This window comes from Protopterus annectens, chromosome 10.part0 (assembly GCF_019279795.1).
Source record: "Protopterus annectens isolate FY-2018-M chromosome 10.part0, PAN1.0, whole genome shotgun sequence".
Lineage (NCBI taxonomy): Eukaryota > Metazoa > Chordata > Ceratodontiformes > Protopteridae > Protopterus > Protopterus annectens.
Window position 1 is genome coordinate 1,464,765,841 of NC_056744.1, and position 24,888 is coordinate 1,464,790,728.

At 39.8% G+C, this 24,888-nt stretch overlaps 1 protein-coding gene across 1 annotated transcript in view; it reads left to right on the forward strand.

The window, feature by feature from the left end:
- LOC122814305 (nuclear factor 7, brain-like) overlaps positions 1-24,888 on the forward strand; it is a 530,904-nt gene that overhangs the window by 251,860 nt on the left and 254,156 nt on the right. Inside the window, exon 5 of the mRNA XM_044086892.1 lies at positions 23,088-23,110. Coding sequence (XP_043942827.1) covers positions 23,088-23,110 — 23 coding nt within the window. The remainder of the gene's footprint in view (positions 1-23,087; positions 23,111-24,888) is intronic.

Genomic DNA, 24,888 nt, shown 5'->3' on the forward strand with positions numbered 1-24,888 from the left:
TCCCTTTCTCTCCAGATCCCCAATAAGACTCCCCACTGGCACAGCTATAGGGTCCAGATCTCAGCCTAGTGGTCAAGCTAAAACTTCCAGCGCCATCTATGTCCAACCAGTGCTTCATGTCCCTTCCCAAGTAGCTGGCACACAAATACTTTACAATTTGATTTAGATACAAGCACACAGACACTTCTTGGGAAGACTGGCACAGGTTCTCCAGCTGTGGCCCCTTTCTGCCCAGACTATAATGTAGTACCGACTGCTACCAGCCACTAATATCAACTACTATAAGGCCCCTCCAAAGGGTGACCAATTTTACTGTGCAATATTATTTTTCAAATAGTAAGTGTGACTGAGACTTAAAGGCTATTTAGGAGTGGCTGGTACAGTATCACCGAATACATGCAATGCACTCTAAGACCTTACATTATCTTTACACAAAACAGCCACAGTTGAAAGGTTTAAAAATATTTAATAATAAATAATAAAAACAGAAAACAATACTTCTTACTTCCACACAATGACATAACAGCGTTCAGACATCACAGGAAAAACTTTATAACAATATCGTAGCATAGTCTGACAAATATAGAAAACAGCTAGTCTAATCTGGCTAAATTCCTATCTAACTGTAAGATATATCACAGTTCTAAATACTACTTTACTTACAAGACAGAGTGCTGGTGAGTTATTAACAGGTTCAGACAAAATCCAAAATGCTTAATTCTCTCTCTGAGAAAGTCTTAATTGATAACAGAGTACTGGTGAGTCATTTCACATTACATAATTTTTGACACTTCTTTGGATCCCAGGCTAACAGAAACTCAAAATTTACATTTCTTAGTAAGCTTGGAGGCCACAGCAATAAAAGACATTATACGTGTAAAACCTTAGTAATTATCTCTTAAATCAAGATGATAGAAAGAATTCCTTAGTCCAGGCATCCTGTCTCCAAGCTTTGAGATCAGTCATACAATGCTTGATGTATCAGCTTTCTTCCAGCAGAGTGCACTGTGGTTACATTTTTGAAGCTCAGTACAACATATGGTTTAATCATAACATATAGTTCTCTTTACATTGGTAGAACAAGCCTGTGGATTACATTAATATTTACAATGACATGGAAATATTTACAAAATTCTGTCTGGCTGGGCTGGCAGCCTCTCAGTTTTTCACAGTAACAATCCAGAGACCCTGTTACCTCTGACTTGGGAAAGGTCATCTTCCAGAATGCATAGCATAACCTTTATTTTTCCAAGTCTTCTAAAATTAGAACGTTGTTATATAAAATTTCCACTAATTTAAACATGTCCAGCAAAGAATAAAAGGCAATAGTCTATAACAAACTGCAGTATTAAAAGCATAATTCCATAAGTTCTTCAGTAAAGTCATATATGTGTGTCTCTAAATGACGTGCGAATCTGTGTTTTACACGTTGTAAAGTACTTCACTTTCCAGTATGCAGTAGTGTCATTACATAGTCCATTAACCTGAGTTTTGACTTGTATATCAGTTAAATCACAGCTGATAAAACTGTCCATAATTTACATTGTCACTTATTCTTCGCTTTCCACTTCTGGAAAGTATTGTTCTGTTTGAAAACTGCTGATGCAGCTCCATGACTGAGTCTCTGAAGTCCTCTCATATACCAACAGTTCTTGCCTTGTGTATCAGAGTCAGATCTTTTCTGTTTCATCCACTGTTTTTTATTATGTTTAGTACTCCATTGTCTTGTGACCTCTTCTGTAGCCATGCTGTTGCTTTTGCTAGATGTGTCATTTACTGTCAAATTCAGTTGAGATTCTGGTTGTGCCATATGACTACAAAAGTCTTTTACTTCATTCTTCTCAGTATTTGTATTGTTTCTAAATGTTTTATCTGATGTATCTCTATTATCAGCCAAGTTCAGTATCCTCTGTTTTTTGTGATAGTTTCTTGGCTTGTTATTTATGGCATCTCTATCTTAGCTAGTATTTTTCATATTGACTGGACATAGCTTGCATCTTCCTTCATTCTAGACTTACTTGCTTACCTTTCCATTTCCTTTCATGTATAGTATGTTCTGCCCCCTTTCACAAGCTTCTATTCTCTTTTTTCCTTCCCTTATTTGTAAAACTGTTGTGCATCTACAGTATTTGTGAATCTCTTTACAATGTCCCATTCTTTTATCATTAGTGTACCCAGGTGAATGATCAAGATGGGGAAGCCTTGTTCAGCTAATTTCCTCTTCAGGAAGTCTGCTTCTTTGTGACATTGACAAAAGTCTGCAGACAAAATCTCCATACATTTAATATGATTTCCTGCCAAAGAAGCCCTCTGTATTTCCTGCTGTATTGGATAATGCAGTCCCTTGTGGGGAACAGTTTCAGGTTCATAAACACATGGAAAGGAGTATCTGATTATGATTTCCTCCATCTGACACTGTAGATCCGTTGTATTCTGAAAGAAAACTTAAGACAGACATTTCAAACCATCTCTGGTCAAACTTTCCACAAATTCTGATAATTCCTGAGTAGTCACATGTTTAGGTAAACCAATAATTTGCACATTGCACCTCTGTTATCTGGTTTATAAATCAACCACTTCTGGCTGCAACATATGAACTTTCTAGCTCTTGTCATCTATCTGATTTTTCAGTTATCTCCTTTTTCCTTTGTTTGTACTCCTCTAAAGTAGTGGCAATCTGCCCTTGCATGCTGGCAACTGCTTCCTGAGTGTGCACTACAGTAGAATGGTGGTGTTCCATTTTCTGCACAGTTAAAGAAAAATGCCCCAACAGCAGCATCAGTTTTTGTTCTGAATTTGCTTCCTTAAAAAGAAAAAGCAGTATATTTTCTGTTTGAACTGATGTTTCTGCCATAGTGCCTTTGATTTCTGCTGCATGAATCCTCAGTTTTTACATGTATTATAGCTGGTCACTGGTAAGAGAGATTTAACTAGTCGGCTATTTCTTCTTGTGCCACCTCTGTGGCACTGTTTATGATACAACAAATGCAGTCAACCATAACAGTACCCATTCATTGCACTACAGATGTACATGGCCATAGCACTAACTACCTATGACATCACAGATGTACTTAGCTATGACACTGTACATCCATACATGATAAACATACTTCTCCTCTATGTCACTATGACATATCTCCCCATAACTCCACAGATGTAGTTATTTTTAACATTATCTGTCTACAACACCGGATGTCTAAGGTATTACTCACATATATCATACACAGCCTGTCTATGCCACCACCTATCCATAGTATCTATATATTAGATTGCCCATCCATGACACGACTCACTTATGACACTGGTCCTCCACACGGCTCACTTGTTCGCAGAGCTGTCATTCATTATGCTGTCCACACTTGATAACAAACATCCATGGGGGACCTATCCATGACACCAGCAATTCATGACACTACTTAACAACAATTCATCCCATTACCCATATACAGTGCTACCTATCCGTGATGACACACTTCTGTTGCACTACCAGTCTGTGACAGTAGCCAGCGATGACACATCTACCTATACCATTGTCTATCATCATCCATAACTTTCCATGATACTACCAACCTGAGTGAATAGTACCTGTGACACTCTGATTCATGTCTCTACCAATCCATAACAATATCCAGTGACACTACCATCCATCCCTTGCAGTATTTATTAATGTCCTTCAGTATTTATTAATGTTTTATCCATACGTAATGCTACACTATCTTTCCATGGTTCTACCCGTTTGGAGCACTACCCATTCACAGCACTAGCCATCCAATGTACTACTTTTCACTGTCCTTGCCATTACCCATCCATAGGAATACTGATCCACATCTTCACTATTCCTTGGCCCCCAGTTTATCTTACAGAAAGCCATCCATCAGTGAGGAGATCATGACATCGCCTGTCTTCCTTGCTGGCTGTCTAGTCTTAATCTTCAGTCCCTGACAGCTAGCATAATTTTATAGTATCAATAGATGATTATATAAAATAAAGAATGAATTTTGGATCACATTCTTGAGAACCCCAGCTAACACTGTAATGTTCAGGAACTACTCTAAGGCTAACTTCCTACTATTAAGTGATAACCTGGCAAAACTTCAAGCCCCCATAAACTCTGAGAACACTGCTGCAGAGCTGTTCACAGAAGCCCTATACAAGCATGTTGATAGCTGCATAAAGGCAGCTTTACCCTCCAGAAAAAAGTACAGAACTAGCTCAAAAAAACAAGCCACCCTGGTGTAATCATAACATCAGTAGGTTGTATGACAGAAGGAAGAAAATCATAGGTTCATAGGTTCATAAGTAGGTACTAGGCTATCGGCCCAAGGGCCTACGTAAGCCTAGCCAGCAAGGTTCCATAGCTTATGCCACCCAAGAAAGATATTTTCCTGTGCCACTGTCCAGCAGAGACACAGAAGTGATCCCCGGGGTGTATTTCCTATTTCCCATCCACTCATCAAGATTTTTCTTGAAGAGTGCTAATGAAGAACTTTGCTTGACATAGATGGGTCGCTTGTTCCAGAATCTATCCCTCCAGCGTGTCCTGTTTATTGTGGTGACAAGGTTTGGGTCCCTAGAGCATATAGCTCGGAGGGATTGGGATTTCTTTAGATGTAGCATGTCCAACAGCTTTGGGTCTGACATAGCTTTATATGTTAGGCAGAGATCACCTCGGAGTAGGCAATATGCTACAGAGTAAAGCTGGAGTTTCTTGAGGTGGTCAGTGTAGGGCATTTGTTTGAGGCCAGTAATCCTCTTTGTGAGGTACTTCTGTGGCCTTTCCAGCTGCTGCAGATGTCTTGTGAGGTCATTCCAAAAGGGGCGCTGGACTCTATAATGGGTCTAATGAGTGACGAGTAGAGGGGAACAATTACCTCTTTTTTCCTGGATGAGAACCCTTTTATGATGAGGTGTGCCATGTAGAAGGACTTCCTGACTACTGTGACAATGTGACTATCAAAGGAGAGACTACTGTCCACCTGGGTCCCAAGGTCTCTTATCATGCATTCGGTGTTAAGTAGATTGCAGCCTATGTGGTAGTTCATGGGTACAGAGTTTTTACCAAAGGGGATGACATTGCACTTTTTGGCATTGAGCTTGAGACCATGGCTCTGACACTAGGCATCTGTCTCAGTGAGGCCCTTCTGTAGGATGTCCACATCATTGGGGGACTTGACTATGGCTCGTAGTTTGCAGTCATCTGTGAGCTTCATTAGCCAGAGGCCTTCTGTGTTAGCCTGTACTTCAGAGAAGTAGATACCAAACAGGAGAGGTCCCAGGACGGAACCCTGTGGTACTCCACTTGTCACTGCTTTGAGGTCAGATTTGGAGTCTGCAACTTTTACACTATGGTTTCTGTCAATGAGCCAGTTGGCAGCCCATCTTGTGACATAGGGATTTATACCTAGTTTAGTGAGTTTAGCTATAATTCCAGAATGGGGGATGGTGTTGAAAGCCTTGGCGAGGTCAAGTTAGGCTGTGTGAACCACCCTACCCTCATCCACGGCTTTGGTGACTGCCTCAAAGAAGTCGATCAGGTTCAGGAGGAATGATCTGCCTTTCAAAAACCCAAACTGGGTGGAATCCAGAGTTTGGAGGTTACCAAAGTCTTTGTTTATGAGTTCCATGATGATACATTCCATGGCCTTGCAGACCAGGCTCATCAGGCTAATAGGTCGATAGTTCCCGGGATCAGTGGTGGCTCCCCCTTTGTGGAGTGGGATAACTGTTGCTGTGCACTATTCAATAGGCACAAAGCCTGATGCGAGGCTATTATTGAACATGGTGCTTAAGTGGGGAGCCAGTTCGTTTTGAAGTTCGTGGAAAACGCAGCCTGGGATGTTGTCCAGTCCCATTGATGCTGTGTTTTTGGCTTTAGAGAGTGCAGCTTTTACCTGCGTAGTTGTGATTACAGGGATTTTGCATTCTTCCTGTATAGATATGGGCCCTTTAGGGGGTGAGAGGGGGTTAAAGTTAGCACTGAACCGATCTGCCAGGATGTTGGCAATATCAGTTGGTTCTGTAATTTTTGTGCCTTTGTGCTGTAACTCAGAGCAGATCTGGGTGTTGCCATCTAGATTCCTGACATAGCTATAGAATGCTTTGTGGTTGTAATTGGATTTAATGGTGATTTTGTTTTCGTAGCTAGCTTTGGAGGATCTTATAAGGGATCTCAGCTTCTTACTGAGGCTGACCAGGGAGCTCCTCCACTCATGGGATTTTACTCTCTTTTGCAACAGTTTCTTCCTTCTGTTGTAAAGTTTGTTTATGGCAGGGGATCACCAGATTGGCTTCCTTTTTTGGAGGATAGTGTCTTGGTTCTGTTTGGGATAGCACGATCCATGCATTCATGTAAGTGCTTATAGAGTGCATTTGTGTAGGATTCAGCAGTTGTAACTGTATTGTCCATCTGCATGGGTGTCATGAAGTTCACCACTTCTGTCTCAAGAAGCATGAAGTTGGCTTTGGAAATTTTTTTTACTGTGGTTTCCTTAATGGGGGGTGGGGGCGGGATGTGGATATCAAGGGTAATAAGCTTATGGTCGGATCGGACCAATGAGGAGTTGACTTCAGGTGTGGAACACCGGTCACTCATGTTGATAATGACTAAGTCTAGGATATTGTTGCCCCTGGTGGGGGTGTGGATAAGTTGATCTAAGGAATTGGAGATTATGAATTCCAGAAAGCGTTGAGCTAAGGAGTTGGTACACGAGTAGTTTTCCCAGTTAATGGTGGGGTAGTTGAAGTTGCCCATTATTAGGGTGTTTGGTTGAACCCTAATATTTTCCAATAAATCAAGAAAAGAGGAGTGGGAATCCTGGGGCATGGTGGGGGATCTGTAGCAAGCTATAATTTGGATTGCAGTTTTGCCCAGAGTTAGTTGCATTTGGATAACCTCGGATGCATTATGCTGAGCAACTAGCCTGGAGGTGTGGATATCCTTAATGAATATGGACACACCTCTGCATTTGGTGTTTCGGTCCAGGTTACATGGCCGAAAAGTGTGGTATGAGTTATAGCCTGGTAGTGCAGGGGTGCTCTCTGGAGCCTTAAACCAGGTCTCAGTCACTGCACAGATATCAATGTTCTCCATTTTAAGGAGTGCCTCGAGTGAGTGTATTTTGAGATTTAGACTTCTAGCATTGAGTAGCATTACCCTCAGTTTTTGATTGCCTGTTCCTGTTATGGTGATGAATTTGTTATTTGAACCCTGCCTAAAAAAGGCGCTATAGGGGCAGCAAGAGCCTTAGCCAGTATCGGGAATACCAGAGGCGACAGGTGCAGGCCATCTGTGGCAAAGCATCGTAGTCTGTCGACCATGTCATCTCAAGAAGACATACTGGATCCCCTTAGAATGACACCAGAAGCTTAGCCAATTGTTGAAGTCAATAATTTTGTCCTTGTACTGCGGTATCATTCTGGGTAATGGCAGAATGCTACTCAGGGCTAGGGTCACACCTGTCTGGGCTACAAGATCTGAGAGCTCTTCCATGTCTCTTTTCATGTAGTCCAGGGAGGTACGTCTCAGATCATTCACACCAACATGGACAATGACAGAGTCATATTTGTACCTGTTGTGGAGTGATCTGAGTGCGTGGGTTATGTGGCGGATCCTGGCACCCGACCAGCAGCTGACAGTAACCTTCTCCTTGTCTAGCCTGGTGAGTGGGGCATCAGTGTGCCTGACTATAGAGTCACCTATGACTAGTGTGTCGGGTACGTTGTTTTACCTTATTGGCTGTGGTTGAGTGGCACACTGAGTCTGTGGGCTATGTGTCATTTGGGTTGTGTTGGGGGATGGAGGTTGCTTGCGTTTCTGCTTTGGAGGTCTCTGTTGCTTAGACAGATTATTATTGAGAGGCTCTGCAAATGTTTTTGTGTTACTGTGAGTGGATTTTGGTGGTGTAGATTTAGTGAGACTATGTGATGAGCATGGTGTGGTGCAAATGTTTACCTTCTCCTCATGACTGTCAAGTTCAGTCTTGGTTGGAGAGAGCTTTAAATCCAGTTTGGCTAGATAAGTGCATCTCTCACAAGTTGTTGTGTTGGGTGGTAGGAGGAGAGAGTTGTCTGTGTGCATGAGGCAATTTCTACATTGCGTCAAGATGCCCAGATTAATCAGATAGACAGGAGAGAACACTGGGAGCTGACCCTTGGACATGCCTGAATAAAAAACAATTTTCCTCTAGATAAGTGAGGAAAGTGAGTACAAGAGCTGTTTGTCTCTAAGCAAGTGAAAAAAGTAAGTACAAAAACTGTTTTCCTCTAGGTAATGAGGAAGATTGAGTGCTATAGTAATTGGTAGCTTATTTAGTGCTTACAAGTTCTGAACAAGTGCTGAGCATGAACAAGCAAATTTACGTGCTAAAACTAAGAATCTATATCTGCACTAGACAAGTTACAGGACAGAAACAAGTGCAAATGTAGGCTTTCAAATCAGAAAGTTGAGAGAGATGGAAGATTGCCCAAACGGCCAATAACTACAATTTCTGGGCCAGAACCACTCCGTATGTGGTAGACAGGTTACCTAGTGCTTACCACTCCCACTGATAAGCTAGAAGGCTTCCCTCCAATACAGAAAGGCTTGGGGGGCTCAGAAGCAAATCTGTATCTGGAACACTAGTTACAGGAAAGGTAAGAAACAGGCTTAGAGTTTTTTTTTTTTTTTTTTACAGAAAAGTAGCAAAAACAGTAGTAAAAACAATTCACATGCAGTGCAAGCTAGCACACTTGAGTATGCAGCAAGATTAGACCAAACAGTTTAAAAAAATGCAATTAAATTAAAAAGGACTAAAAGCAAGTGAAGAAAGAGTTTATTAGGTAGAATGTGGTAAAGAGATGGGACTGAGTGAGTGTCCCAAATCAAATCTACAGTGGGGCGGGCAACTGCAAAAGCCACCAAATTTAAACTACAAACCAAAAATAGGGAGGGAAGGTGGGACAAAACAGTTTCAACAGAGATCTAAGCAACAACAAACAGTACAAACTTTAAAACCAAAAAAATATTCTCAGCTCTGTATATTTGCCAATCAGTCTCTCAGAACAGTGAGACAACAGTTTCAACAGAGATCTAAGCAACAATTAACAAACTCTATAACCAAAAAATATATACTCAGCTCTGTATATTTGCAGATAATCTGTAAGGCAGTCCCTCAGAACACAGGTTCCAGCAATTTGAATGCAGCTGTTACTATACCAACTGAAGACATGGCAGAAAATGGGAAAAATTTAGGAGACATGGCACCCAGCAGGTTAAAAGCACTTTCATAAAACTAAACAAGCAACTCAGTGGATAAATAAATTCTACTAAAGCCAAATTTGAGGTTAATTTGTTCTCCCAGGCCAAGGACAACCACAGGACATTCTTCAGCTATGTCTGCAACTTCAAGGCAATACACAATTGAGTGCAGAGCCCATTGTTAATGGAGTCACCTAGACTGAGCCAGAAAATACAGAAAACCTACTGGCAGACAAATTCAGCTTTAACTTTACCCCTCTCACCCCCCCTCCTCAAGTTCCCCTCAGGAAATGCCATCAAATATAACTCCCTCACTATCACTAGGGAGCAGGTCCTGAATGTTGTCTATAAAACCAAGATATCAGTAGTGATGAGCCCAAACAATATCCCAGGATACCTTCTAAATAGCATGAAACATGGCCTATAAGGCCCTCTGGAACTGCTATTTAACTGTAGCCTTCAAGCAAGCGTCATGCCCCACAAATGGAGAAAAGCAACAGTTATCTCTCTATACAAAGGTTGGCCATCTGTAGACCCTGAAAACTGCAGACTCATTAGTATTACTAGCCTCATATGCCAAGCCATGGAAAGAATTATCATGGAAATGATCAATAATGACATAGGAAACCTCCAGACACTAGACCCAGCCCAGTTTGGTTTCATCATGGGGAAATAGTACCTATTCAACCGAGTGGACTTCTTTGTAAAGGTCATCAAAGCAATGGATGAGGGCAAAATGGTTCACATGTTTGCCTTGATCTAGCCAAGGCATTTAACACAAAATCTCACTCAGGCATTATTGACAAAATCAGGAGGTTAGGAATAAACCCTTATGTCACCCAGTGGATATCCAGCTGGCTCACAGACAGGACCCAGGAAGTTAGAAATGGGGAGAATTCCTCTACAAAGAGGCCAGTCATAAGTAGAGTCCCCCAGGGATTGGTCCTGGGATTGCTTCTTTTTGGCATTTACTTCTCTGAAGTCAGGGGCTTCTGTCTGACTAAATTTGCAGATAATTGCAAATTAGGAAGTCATAGAATCCCCACCAACATTAATTTTCTCCTGGAAGGGCTGACACAGACAAATAACATATATCAGAACCATGGACTAAAACTAAATACCAAGAAATGCATAATAATATCCTTCAAGAAGTCATCTACCCCTGATAACTATCCTATTGATGAGACACCCCTAATGGTTTACCCAGTAGTCATAGTAGCAGGGATTTTGGCACACACATAGACGGTAGTCTAGCCTTTGGTAATCATGTCCCATAGCCTGCCCATTCTGTCATCATTCCATTCCAGTATGTTACATGACTCATTGTGCCCAAGCATGACCTCTTCTCTGACAGTATGTCCTAATCCGCATGCAAGATGACTTATTCCGTCTTCTGCAAATCTCAGTTGTCACTCAGCATTGTCAGTTTTCCAGCCAATGTGCCCCACTTCTTACTGGCCTATTCTGTTCTCTGCCCACTGTGTCCCATTCATTTTCTATCAACTTCCATTTCTTAGCCTCCATCACTGCTTCCAACCTCACTCCCAACTCTGTAGTCAGTCCCTAAGCAGCATAGCACAGTTTCTAATGAATTTACATCAGCCCCTATCCGGAGGAAGAATATGAAAAAGAAGTACAACACTCAATGTACCACTTTTCTCTGAGCCTGTAACATAATGCCTACATTCTGAATGTAGATCAACTGGATGCCAACAAACAATAGGTATCCCTAAAATATATATATGCTCTGGATATAGTACCAAAAGTGCTAGTTACATCACATTTAGTTATTGAGGGAAAATGTCCTCACAGCAAGAGGTTCTCTGGTTTGATCCTCGGCTGGGGTGCCTTCTGTGCGGCGTCTGCATGTCCTCCCTGTGGTCACATGGGTTTCCTCCGGGTGCTCCGGTTTCCTCCCACATCCCAAAGACATGCTGCAGGTGGATTGGACACTCTAAATTGGCCCTAGGTGTGCGTGTGAGTGTGCCTTCTGTGGAAGGTTGGGCGCCGGGCTGGCAACTCGACACCATAAAACTCCACTGCCAATCAATGTGCGGACAAGGTGATCCGCTGTGGCGACCCCTAACTGGGAAAAAGCCGAAAGAAGAAGAAGATTCATAATCTTTTTGACTTACTTTATAAGAAAAATATGTGTGTGTGATGTGTGCGTGTGTGTGCGTGTGTGTGTGTGTGTGTGTGTGTGTGTGTGTGTGTGTGTGTGTGTGTGTGTGTGTGTGTGTGCGTGTGTGTGGGTTTTTTTTATGTGTATTGGTTTGTCTGCGTGTTTGTGTGCCTGTGTTTATTTCAAAGTGCCACAGATCAAACAAGAACATTTTTTTAGGTAACATAAACCAAATGAAAATTCTTTCCCTGTACCATACCTCTCAGCTGTCCATATGTTTGCCTCACATTTTTGGTCATTTTTTTTATTAAATTGTGATTTTCAGGCAAATCATTGGCAAGTCATTAAAGATCGAAGTCAGAAAATAATGACAGACATTTGAGTTTTAGATTCCATACCCTTCAAAAATGTATGTTTTCTGAGAACTGGTTAATTTTATAAATATTTAGAGATTTTGTGAATACAGAGATTAATAAGATATTTAACCTAGATAATAAATTGTCTCCCAAATTACTGGAATTCTTAATAAATATCAATAATAATGCAATGAAAAATAAATCATATTTGTCACAGATTTATAAAATTAGTAAGTTAGATTTCACATATTTAGACAATTCCTCTTGGAACTACTCACAAATTAAAAATTAAGACTTCTCTTAAGAATACAAGAAAAAAATAATATCTGCAGATAATATTACATCTGCATTATACTGGAAAAATTTCACTTGGAAATTCTTACACAGAACTTTTTTCACTCCTAAAAAAAAATTACAAATAGAATTAAATACTGGAGATGCGATTCTGAAATAATCCCCTTTTTGGAAAGAAATTAACTTCATTCAAGCTCTGTGGTCAGGTAAATGTTTTATTTCTAAATCTTTAGTTTTATTTAATGCTCCGATTCCTGAGATAATTCAAAAACCAAAGTGTCTCTTCTTTGGTCTATTCATGCTATAGCCAAAAAAGTAATTACTAAAAATTGGAAAAGTAAAGTTACCCCCTCTAGTGTTGAATTTATTAGTATGGCAAAAATTGCTTGCAGTAGTGAATTATGGATGCATACTATAAAAATGAGAACTTCTGCTATTAGACATTCATATAAATCTTGGCTTAAACTTATGCTTGAAACTATAAATTGTTGTTGATATGTATAACTTTGATGTATTAATCATCTGTGGACCTATGTAAATATGTATTTGTTTTATAATTGGTTTGTTTATTTATTGTTTTAAAACCAAATAAAAAAATAAAAAAGAAAATTCATGTTAACGCAAAACCTGTTATTCTATCAACTTTCTAATTTTGTAAGAGCAATATTTAAAAATTTCCCTATTTTTTGGGGCATTTGTTCCACTTTATTTATGGCTTTGTTCAGACTTCTTGCTTTAAGAGGTTGAGAGGTATGCCCTGTACTGCTGTCAAGTGTAGTTATAAATAAAAGCTATGTTTACAGTGCAAGTACTTCATGGTTTGCAGATATTCAAGACATAAAGAAGAAGAGGAGATAAAAGGATTTAAGGTTTGTTTTTGTTGTACTTATTGGTGTTAAGTCTGATATACTCAAGTAGTAATAGCTTATTATGCAGAGTGCCACACTCATTGGTACATGTGTGAATGAGTGTGTGTGTGTGTGTATGTGTGTGTGTGTGTGTGTGTGTGTGTGTGTGTGTGTATGTATGTGTGTGTGCGTGTGCACATATGCATCCTCATAGGTTCATAGGTTCTTACTAGGCTAATTAGTACTAAGGCCCTTATAAGCCTAGCTGTGCACCCCAATTCATTTTGTCCTGAGTATCATGGGTGTTTATACAGGGTGGGGGGTATAAGTAGAGAGGTAACTAAGGATTTGTAGGGGGTGTTTGTTAAGATAATGCTTTTCTTATTGATAGTCTCTGTCCGTAAAGGACATGGGGGCCATTCCAGGGGTAAATGTATGATTTCCCATCCAATTGTCAAGGTTTCATTTGAATAGAGTTAGGGATGAACTCTTTTTTACATAGATGGGGAGCCTAATCCATCATGCGGGGATCATTTTGGACAATAACTGTCTCTCCAGCACATTCTGTTTATGTCACAAGCAAAGTTCAGATTCCTGGATCTAGAGTTTATGGTGCTGTTTGTTTTGTGCATGTGCAACAGATCCATCAGGGCTGGGTCTGAGGAAGCCCTTTAAACCAGGCAATGATTCCCTCTCGGCAGCCTGTAGGAGACTGAATACAGAGACAGAGTCTTTAGGCAATCAATGTAGGACAAGGTATTCATGCCCTGAATTCTTCTGATGAGAAATCTTTGTGGGCATTCCAACTGTTACAATTGTCTGGTTAGATATATGCGAAAGGGGGCATTGCATTCAATGATTGGTCTGGTAATGGTAGTGGCAGAGTGGTACTATAACTTCCTTGGACCTGAATGCCATACCCTTACTTTTAAATTGAGTGACATAGAATGATTTTCTTACTACCTTAGCTACATGTTGGTCAAAGGCTAGATTGCTCTCTACTTATGTTCTCAAATCCCTTATTACTGGTTGTCTCTTAGGGGTGTTTTATCGATGGAGCAATTAACTTGGGTTGACAGTTTCCCAAAGGGCATTATAATGCATTTTTTGGCATTGATTTTTAGGCAATGTTTTTGGCACCAGTCATTTGTCTGTGTTAAACTTCTTGCAAGATGTTGGCTTCTTGGGGGGAATCTCCAGTTTACAGTCATCTGCAAATGTGATGATTCCAGAGGCCTTGAATGTTTGACTTGACTTCTGTGAAGTAGATGCCAAACTGGAGTGGGCCCAGCACAGAGCTCTGTGGTACTTCGCTGATGACTGGTCTCTTGGTGGAGGTGATCTCACAGATCTTGACTACTTAGTTCCTGTCTGTGAGTCAGCTGGCAATCCAGTGAATTATGTAGGTATTTATGTCAAGCTCAGAGAACTTGTCAACAATGCCTGGGTGGGGTATTGTATAAAATGCCTTTGCTAAATGAAGATATGCAGTATGAACTGTCATACCCTCATCCATAGCCTTGATAACTACCTCAAAGAAGTCTGCCAGGTGAAGTTGGCATTACCCTCCCTTAAGAAAGCCAAATTGGGTTGGGTCCAGTATCTGTAAGTTGCCAGAGTCCTTCCTTACCATTCCTGTGATAATTCATTACATGGTTTTGTATATTAGGCTTGTTAGACTGATGGGTCTGTAGTTCCCTCGGTCTGTTGATGGCCCACCTTTGTAGAGAGCTGTGACTGTTGTGACCCTCCAGTCACTTGGAATGTAGCCTGTTTGACGGCTGTAGTTAAAGAGTGTCTCAAGAGTTTCTGATAGGTATGCATGTTTTAAATCATTCAGGAAGCAATCAGGGATGTTGTCAGGACCCATGGAGGTGACATTCTTAGTTTTAACAAGTGCTGCCAGCACCTGGTCCCTGCTAATATTTGGGGGTAGTATGTTGGAGGGGATTTCACCTGGTGGAACTGGGGGAGAGGTTGGGGGAGTGAAGTATGAGCTGAATTTATGAGCCAGGAGATATGCCATGTCAGCCTAACTGGAAAAGATGGTACTGTTCACCATACTGATTTGTGTAAACTTTAAGCTTCTGGACATAGCTGAAAAAGGTTTTGTAATTGTCCTCAGCCTGTGAGGCTATGCTGACCTCATAGTTGGCATTATTGGACTTAATTAGACCTCTTAGTTTCTTGTTTTGTTGTATAACAGAGCACTTGTCTTTAAGGAGTTGCTCTTCATGATTGTGGTCCTGAGTTTAATTATTTTATTATATACCTTTTTAGGTGAGGATTCCACCAGTGGGGTTGTTTTTAGTGTTTGTTTTGGATTTACGTCTGATAGGTACAGTAGCTTCTCTGCAGAGATTCATATGCTTGTATAGTGACCCTGTGAATAATTCTGCATAGGTAGTTGTGGTCTCGGAGTTTGAGAGGAGCCTTGAATTTTGACAGACTGTCATTTAATAGGATGTAGTTTGCCTTAGAATAGATTCTAACCATTACTGGTTTAGCTGGGGTTTCTGGATTGAGTTTTACTTCAAAGGAGACAGGAGGACATGACATGGTGGGGGGAGTGCAACACTAGCACATGTTGGTGACTACCAGTACCAGAACCAGTATGTTTGATCCTCTGGTTGGCGCATGCACAATCTGCTATAGGGTGTTTGTATTAATAAAGTTCAGGAAGCTTTGCAAATGTGAGTTTGATGCAGTGTAAATTTTCAAGTCTCTAAAGGCGTAATTAAAGTCACCCATAAATAGGGTTTTTGGTTTGATGGTGTGTGATTCTAGTAGGTTTAGGTAAGAGTTATGAGAACTTAGGGGCACGGATGGTGACCTGTCGCTAGTCATGATATGGTGAAGGACATTATCTGTGGTGACTTGCATGTGGATGAGCTCCATGGTATCATCCTATTTAACTAACCTGATGGTATGTTTGTTGCTAATGTAGATTGAGACTCCTCCTCCTCTGGCACAAGCCTGTGCTGTTGTTGCTATAAATGTGTGGAGGACACTGTAGGCTTGCACTTAAGGAATACTTTCAATGGCTTTAAACCCAGTCTTGGTCATGGCACAGATGTTTACATTCTCCAGAGTGAGGAGGGCTTGAAGGGTGTGGAGTCTGTTGTTAAGGCTTCTAGCACTGAGTGGTAATACCTTAAGGTGGCTTAGAGGCTTTCCAAAACTATGTTAATAGATTTTTCTTTTTTGGCACTGACTAAAAAAGGCTCTAAGGGGGTGGATAAAGTTTTAGCCAATACCCAAAATCCTGAGGGGACAAGTGCAGCTCATCTTTGGCAAAGCAAAGTGGTCTGCTAACCATGTCCTCCCATGCTGACAGATATTGGATCCCCCTGGAGTGACACCATAAACTAAGCCTATTATTGAAAACAATCATTTTATGTTCATACTGTGGCATCATCCTTGGTAAAAGTACAATGATACTCACAGCAAGGCTTGTACCTATCTATGGCACATATTTTGAGAAGATCCATTGTGACTCTTTTCATTTAGTCCAATAAGGTATGTCTCAGGTCATTTACACCCACATGGACTTTGACAGAATCATATTGGTACCTGGGGTTCAGTGATTTGAGTGCTTGTATTTTAGTGTGGATCCTTGCTCTTAACTGACTGTTATCTTTTTCTTGTCTAATCTGGTGAGTGAGGCATATGCATGTTGCACAATGGAGTCCCCAATGACAAGAGTAAAGAATATGCTTGCCTTGTGGGCTTTGCTTTTGGGGGACCATTGGGTGTAGGCTTATGTGAGATGTTTGGTGTTGCTTTTGGTTTGTGTTTTATTGATTGCTGAAGAGCAGTAGTGCCATTAGATGGCATAGGAGGTCTTTGAGATTTGGGAAGGTTTCTTTTAAATGCCTCAGCATAAGACAATCTGTGTGTGTAGTGAGCACTTTGTGTGTGTGTGTGTGTGTGTGTGTGTGTGTGTGTGTGTGTGTGTGTGTGTGTGTGTGTGTGTGTGTGTAATAATGTGGGTATTCCTGACAACTTCATTTGTATGCAAGAATTTTGCTTTCAATGAAGTTATGTCGCACATAACATGTTATGTTCTGTATTGATTAACTGGTTGTCTGAGAACATGTGACAATTACTATGGTGCCTTAGGATTCCCAAATCTACCAAACTGGCCACATAGAGATTTAGAAATTGCATATTTATGTTTTCCAGTCCTGTAATAGGCTGGACAGTATAGGATTGAGGATTGAGTTAGGGTAATTTCTGGGGTTAAGGGGAACATTATCCTGGAATTTTTTAATGTAAAAGCAGAGCAAAAACAGTTCTCAAGTGCAGAATAAACAACAATTAACAAATAATTACCAAACTAAGTCCCTGAGTAATTTTCCATTCTGCAAGGCAATTTGGAGGTAAATAGAACTAGAAAAGCCAACAGAGAAATTAATGTTTTTGCCACAAAATTAATTAATTGCTTTACAAAATGCTCAGAATGGTAGTGATCACTATATAAAGCAAGTACAAGTGCAGTAAAGCAACAACACTTAGAAAGTGAGGATGATTTTTCACATAAATACATGTTTAAATGTTCAAAAAATGTAGTAGCATAGTAGTGACCTTTTAAATAATGAAATACATGTTCAGAACATCAAGCAAACCACCCATCTTTGCCTAGATGGGTGAAAACAGTTTATGATCACAGATGAGGATGGCAAGCTTTGCTGAGCTCGATATCAATAAGCATAACTCTGCACAAATGTGCTTAATTTATAGCAACAAAAATGAAACTGAAATCTAACTCCTGACCCCTTTTGGCCAATAAATGAGTGCACTTTGAGTTCCCCTGGAGTGTTTCCCAGCTTGAACAGACCAGACAAGCACCTTCTTCCACAAGCTGAATGACACGGCCCTCTTAATGTTGAAATATAGCAAAATGATAGCTCAAGTGGACTTCAACAACACAACTCTTTCCCTAGCTGGATTGCCCCTCTATATGATTTAAATAAAAAAAAAACAGTTAAAGCTATAACACTTAGAGATCAAGGACAGTTTTTCACATAGATACAAGCTGAAATGTTCAGAAACCACATAAATAATGAAATACAAGAGCAGAAATGCCAAGTGAATATCAGGCAAACCACTTATCTTTGCCTGGATATAGTGCAAACAGTTTATGATCACAGGCAAGGATGCCAAGCTATGCTGAGCTCTAAGGTAATAAGGTGTGTGTGTGTGTGTGTGTGTGTGTGTGTGTGTGTGTGTGTGTGTGTGTTTGTGTTTTCACTTGTGTGACGCTTTATAGTCAGTATAAATGTGGAAGAGATGGACAAAGGTTATAATGGAACAATTATTTTTTGGTTGTTACAAGTTGTAGTCATTTTCATTACAGAGGAAGTCCCTTTTACAGTAGCAATATTTCATAACTCTTTTCAGATACTCTGGAAACAAAGAAGTATGAACATGTCAAATGGAATGAACAGACTGTGGCTAGGGAGAATCATTCACAGGAGAAGAAAACTGAGAGAATAAGTTAAGACAAAAACTGCAAAGGCAGTCAACGCCTCAGGTAAAATAGGATGAAGTGTATTGTAACACAGAAGATGGTAAAAGGCTGGAACTTCTTTCTTGAGGAATTTGTGGATTCATAACTAGTAGAGAGATTTCAGAATATATGGGTTGACTAGCAATAAATTTTGAAGCTGAGAAAAACTAAATGCCTACAGGTAAATATGGGCTCTAGGTTTTCATATTGGAAAAATTTGTAAGCTAGATAGGCTGTGTAACCCTTATCTGTTATCATGATCTATGACTATATTAAAATGTAGTATCAGTGTAGATTAATAGTTACCAATGATTAACTAATTCTGATGCATTATCAAAGCATATGAGGCTACGGGGGCAACTTTTCACCACTAATATACTTGGCACGCGCTGCAGTCTTTACACATATAGGTTCCTTTTCTATCACACTTAGAGGCATCCTGTGACATCCGATAACATAACTGTCTTTTTAGGCTTTTTTATTTTTAAAAGTAAAACTGGGTATTAAAAATTATTTACACATCCAGTATCTAATAAAATGTATTATTTTGATCATTATACTGATTTTAAGACCAGACACATTCTTTATTTGGCAATTTACCAAATATGCCCATCATTTTATGTTGGTAAAACTAATCATGAATTAAAATAATGCATTATGGAACATATAAATGATATAGCTATGCAAAATACTAATAATGCTTTAGCTAAACATGTTCAGTCTACAACACCAAGCAATTAGTTTAAGTTCTTAACTCTTCACATTATGAAATCAAATAGGATAGATGGCGTTGTTGTGAGCTATACTAAAAATCAAGAATATAGGTTGATAATGGAGTTAAATGCAATGCAAAGTCCTGGTTTAAATGATAGTGTGCCCTTAAACTTGCCTTAAAAAGTAGAGGACTTTACCATTGAAATATACCTTAAATTTGTTACTTAATTAAATAATTTGTGAATGGAATGTTGATTGTCATGTGATTTAATGATGGATATAAAATGTGTTGAAGTCACTGGAATTTTATAAACCTGATGAAATAGTTGTGAAAGTGCATTTGTATGGTTATTGCATTTTGTATTTAAAGAATTTCTATATTTGTTCCAGTTATGTCTAGTTATTGTATTATTATTTTTCATTTAGTACATTTGTTTTAACTGTCTTTTATTTGGGAGCTGCTGTTGTGTGTTTTTCTACTTCAGTTGAGATCCGCTACTATGCCTATAACCGAATGACCAAGGGAGATCCATTTGGACCTCTTTTACAGGAAGAAATTCTGTCCCCCCCTTCTGAGCGATAGCCACAGAGGCCACCAGTAAGCCCTCCAGGCCACCACTCAGAGTAATCCTGGTCTCTCTGCAGAAAAGCAGGTCTAGGTACTGCTGTTGAGTGAGCAGCAAGTATATTGGTTAGAACAAACCTTGCTGGCCACTGCACCATGACCTGCATCACAGATGACCCTTTTGAAAGAGGGAACAAAAAGATTAGTATGCGTGCACATTACAGCATTATTTGATATTAGAGTACTGTTATCTACATGCTACACTTACTCTGCAGCCTGGAGAGCATGTCATGTATCCCTAGGCAGGCCTCAGAATTCAGTACCATCTCCTCTGCAGAAAACATAAAACAGGCAGCAATCCGTAAAAAATATCCTGGCAATGACAGCAACAGGTGCTTTTTTCAAACATTTGTTTGTTTGTGTCTTTTGGCTTTTCCCGGTTAGGGGTCGCCACAGCGGAACTCTGGTTCGCTAATGATTGGTAGTTGATTTTTACGTGCCGAGTTACCAGCCCTGATGCACAACTTTCAACAAAGGTACGCCCATTCACGCATATCTCCATGCAGAAGATGCTCTAGCTGAGAATCGAACCGGACAGCGTCTTACTGTGAGGTGACAACGCTACCACATCACCACCACCGCGGGTATTGGGTCCCTGTCCGTAACCTGTGTTTCTCAACAGCACAGCAGATCACAGTAGCACCTCTACAGGTTACTATACCTGTGTCAGCATTCCTCTTCACTGGATTATGCCAGTGACATCATTAGGTGTCCTGGCAAGTTGGTGCCAGGTATAAGTCTTAGATACAAAGACATAATATTGATCGAACAGGCACTCCTTGTAGTCAGTGTATAGCAAATGGAGAACAAATGTCATCTCCTGACTGCAGCAGATGGAAGCCCTGCTATAACCAGCATCTGAAGAGGCCACGTCCACTCTACAAGTCAAAATCAGCAAGAAAATGGTAGACACATGCACATGGCTGCATGCACTGGACAGCAAGTGATGGTTATCACTGAACAGCAAGTCTAAGTGATGGAAATTATCACTAACACAAAGAAGTGACACTACAACCTTTACAGTGCATGTGTATGAGTACACTATGCACATGACCTCACAGCCTGGGCATGGGGAGAGAAAAGCCTTGTAGCACTGATTGAATCTGATAACCCACTGCATTATGGCAGTAATTCAGGATGATGGCATTGAACATCTCATAAGGATAATTACTGCATTATGAGGCCCATTTTCACATGATAAAAAAGTCTGTGTTATGATTAACAACTTAGGAACCAGAATATAGTGGACGACAGTTTGTAGTGTCATATAGGCATACTGATATCAGATAAAACAAGTGTCAATGGAATTCTGGATGCAGGATGCATGGAAGTAAAATGAAGAGATCCTGACCAGTGAAATATGTTGGGTAACCTAACATAAGGGCATGATTGGTAAACATCTTGCCTGGGGGGAGATTGGTAGCTTATTCTGACAGGGAACAGAGCTTTAGGGCATGACAGGTTACTATCCTGCTATGTGGAGGCAGTGGTGTATCATAGGCACACAGACTGAAAGGCATGCTACGGGGATCTGAGCCACCTGTAAGTAGGTCACAGAATGTGCTGACAACACAGTGCTGACAGAGAGCAGGTAAGTGGTAACATGTCCATTGTTGCTGTCAGTATGGCACAGGGTTTGAACTGTGAACAGCATATTAGCAGAGAGGTATGTAGCCACTTAAGGGAACAGGATAACAGTGCTGAGACAATGGCATGGCAACTAGCAAGGACAGTCATGCATGCACATATTCTCTGATCTTTGTATGTAACATACAGGTGTATGTCTTGTCATGGGACTAAGAGAACTGCAACATCTGGAAAAGTCCACTGCAATGGCAACTGAGGTAGTACTACATGCTCTAATAAGGCTTGACATGCTTATACTTGAGAAGGGAAAACCAGACAAATCTTTCCAAGAACAGCTATGGTAGGGAGTGGTGCAGGACGTTAATGCTGTGGACAGGTATAGACAGGTAAACTACATGAAGTGGACCACCAACACAGAGGTGTTCCACAATGATGGATGAATTCCTATTAATTTGTCCAGGGCAGGTAAACGAACCTTCATACCTGGTAGTGACTTGGGTGTGGTAGCCATGCCTGTGACAAATACCTGGGTGCTTCTAGGGAATGCACCATGTTAGTTCTAGCATGTATCATTAAATTTATACAGTGTTATACAGTGGCCACTAGTATAAGTGGGTTAGTCAGCAGAAGACATATGTACAGCTGTTCTCCAGGTACATCATGGCTGCAACATACACAACCTGCACCACAAGGTATCCTTGTGCCTACAGAGTATGCAAAGATTAGGCATGCAACAGTATGTGTTTCGTAAGTTAGAGGGAGTGACATATATGATTCCCCATCACCTCAAGTATGTTATCTTTAAAATTTCTCAGTTTCTACACTGGAAGATCCAGCAGAATAGGTCAGTACATGTCTAATGTCAGCAGGTCACCTGTGGCTGATGATGATGGCATCATGCACATGGCACAGCAGTCTAGCAATTCTGTGGCACAGTCAGCAGTGCTAACACTGGAAGGCATGCACATATCATAGAAGAGAAAGTGGCGGAAGGGCAGGATGAACATTTTCTATTCTTTGTGTATGGCATTTGATGTCCTATCCGTGTATTGCCCACCCAAGCTACACAGCAGCCATCACAACAGATAGCCTCAATGAGCCCAAGCTTCCTGCTCAGTAATTCTACTCTGCAGTTAGTTTGTAGCCCTCTCCCCTTCAATATTACTCTTACCTAAAGGAATTTCTCTAAGAACATACCAGCATGATGAAAAAAATTGACTAACTGATTAAAAAATTAAGGCCTTCTTAGTATAAATATTATTATTATTTATTAATCAACTTCTATGTCCAAGGGTTTCTTCATCAAGAGGATGTCTGCTACATGTCTGGGTATCTCTCTTCCTCTAAAAATACTCTAGCCAGCTTCTACAAGCTTTATATCTTGGTGCCTTATTAACACTTAGATACATAACTAATTTTATATGTTTTATATTTCTGTGCAAAAATCTTGCTTTCACTTGTATTTCTGTGCAAAATCTTACTTTCACTTGGTGTGCTTTGCTTTTTGAAAATCATTGTGAATTGACATTTTGGCCCAAGTCATGGCTGAAAAGGATCCTCAAACCAGTTCACTCGCCGAGTCAACAGCTACAAATAAATAAATAAATAAATATGAATATAAGATTCAGCATTATAAATTACTTCCAAGGCATATGATATTTTAAATGACTGATATAGTAAAAAGTTCTGATATTACCATCGTTTTTCATGTAAATGTTTTACTGTACAGTATATGCTATCATTCTTGTTGCATGAATTGTGATATTGTGGTTTCACTGTTTATCTTCCATACAGGAAATGTTTAAAGAATTTGAGAGGTACGTACATATTGCTGTCCTTCAAGTACCAATTTTTTGTACAGTAAGTATTTTTACATTTTCAGCTTTGGTTTTGTACTTCTGTTGACTGGTCTGTAAGATGCCCCATAAAACCTACATCCTTGCATTAAACAGCTTCATTAAATCTTACCTAACTTCCATAGGTCTTCTTAGTTCACTCAGTTGAAGTGCTAGAAGCAGAAAAGATTTCCAGGGTTTCTGTCATTGAAAACACATGGTATTTATTCTGATTTCTGCGATGTTGAAGAAATCATACTTGTACAGGCAACTTATCCAAGGAGAGACAAAGAACCTTACTGTCCATCAGAATATGGGTCTAGCAGTGCAGTAAACATTTTTCCTCATTCCAGCTTTGAACCCATGACTAAGAACAAATAAACATCTCATTTAAATTCTGTTTTATGTGTATTCAAGACAAGACAGTAGTACACCAGTAATTGGTAATAAGCATAACCAGAGGATATAATCTAGTAAGAGAAATTAGAGCTTTACTTTTATTTTCTGTAAACATGGAAATGTATTGCATGCATTACACATTAATAAACAATTTTTGGAACAGTTTTACAGTTTTATGATTAATGGAATTAAAATGCTAAACAAAACAGTGATAAGGATGCTTATTCATTTCTGTGATATGAATTCATAGCTCTCATCCTTCTATCTCCAAAATGTGGGATGCTGCCTCTTGAAATGTAGAACAAATGGGCAAAATGTGGAACACTGCAAAAGTTCGGAAGTTAAACATTCTTTGAATTCATTAATGTGAGTCAGCACTATTTACCATGTATATTTGTTTAAAAAAGTCTTAACAAAAAAAGTCTGACAATCCCTTTCAATGTGGAATAGCATAGACCACAGCATTTTTTAAAACTCTGAATGAGGAATGTTCACTGTAATAAAGTATAGCTGACATATATGTATGAATTCTGTATCACTTCTCTCTTATCTACCAGAGCAACAACATTTACATTCATAGCATAATAAATAAGTAAATAAATAAACTACTTTGTTAATTTTTAGACATTTTACTGATTATGTGTGGGTAGGTTCATATGTTCATAGGTTAAATACTATCCTAGCTGCCTTTGTGGGCCATATTAAACCTAGCCAGTTTCCCTTTTTGTGCTCAAAATAACACATTCCATTGTGTTATATATTGGTCTTACCTATCCCATGGCCAATAATTATAAATTACCCCTAAAGAGAATAACTGGGATAATAACATAGATAACTTGAGGGTCCCATGCAAGGGTATGCATGGATATGAAGTATTTAGGAGCTGCATCTGCCCATTGGTAGTACAGGGGGGGGGGGCAGTCCTGAGGTAAATTTTCAGTTTCCCATCCATAGATCTAAGTTGCACTTGAAAATGTACAGTAATTATTTTTTTTTATGGGGAGTCTGTTCCATAGCAGTGGTATCATCAGTGAAATATAACTTTTCCTCCAAACTGTTCTGTTGATGTTGTGTAAGAGGTTAAGAACCCTAGACTGAGAACGTCTGTTGCCATCTGACTTGCTGATGTGTAGTAAATCCATTAGCAATAGGGTGGAAGATGCCTTGTATGCTAGACAAGTCACCTCTTAGCAGTCTGTAGGGTACCCAGTATATATAGTGATAGGGCTTTGAGTTGGCCCATGTGTAGGCGTAGTATACTTTTAGTAAGGCATCTCTGTGGGTGTTCTAGTTTTTGCATGTATTTGGACAGATACATGCAAAAGGGGACATTATTTTTAATGATTGGCCTAATGAGGATC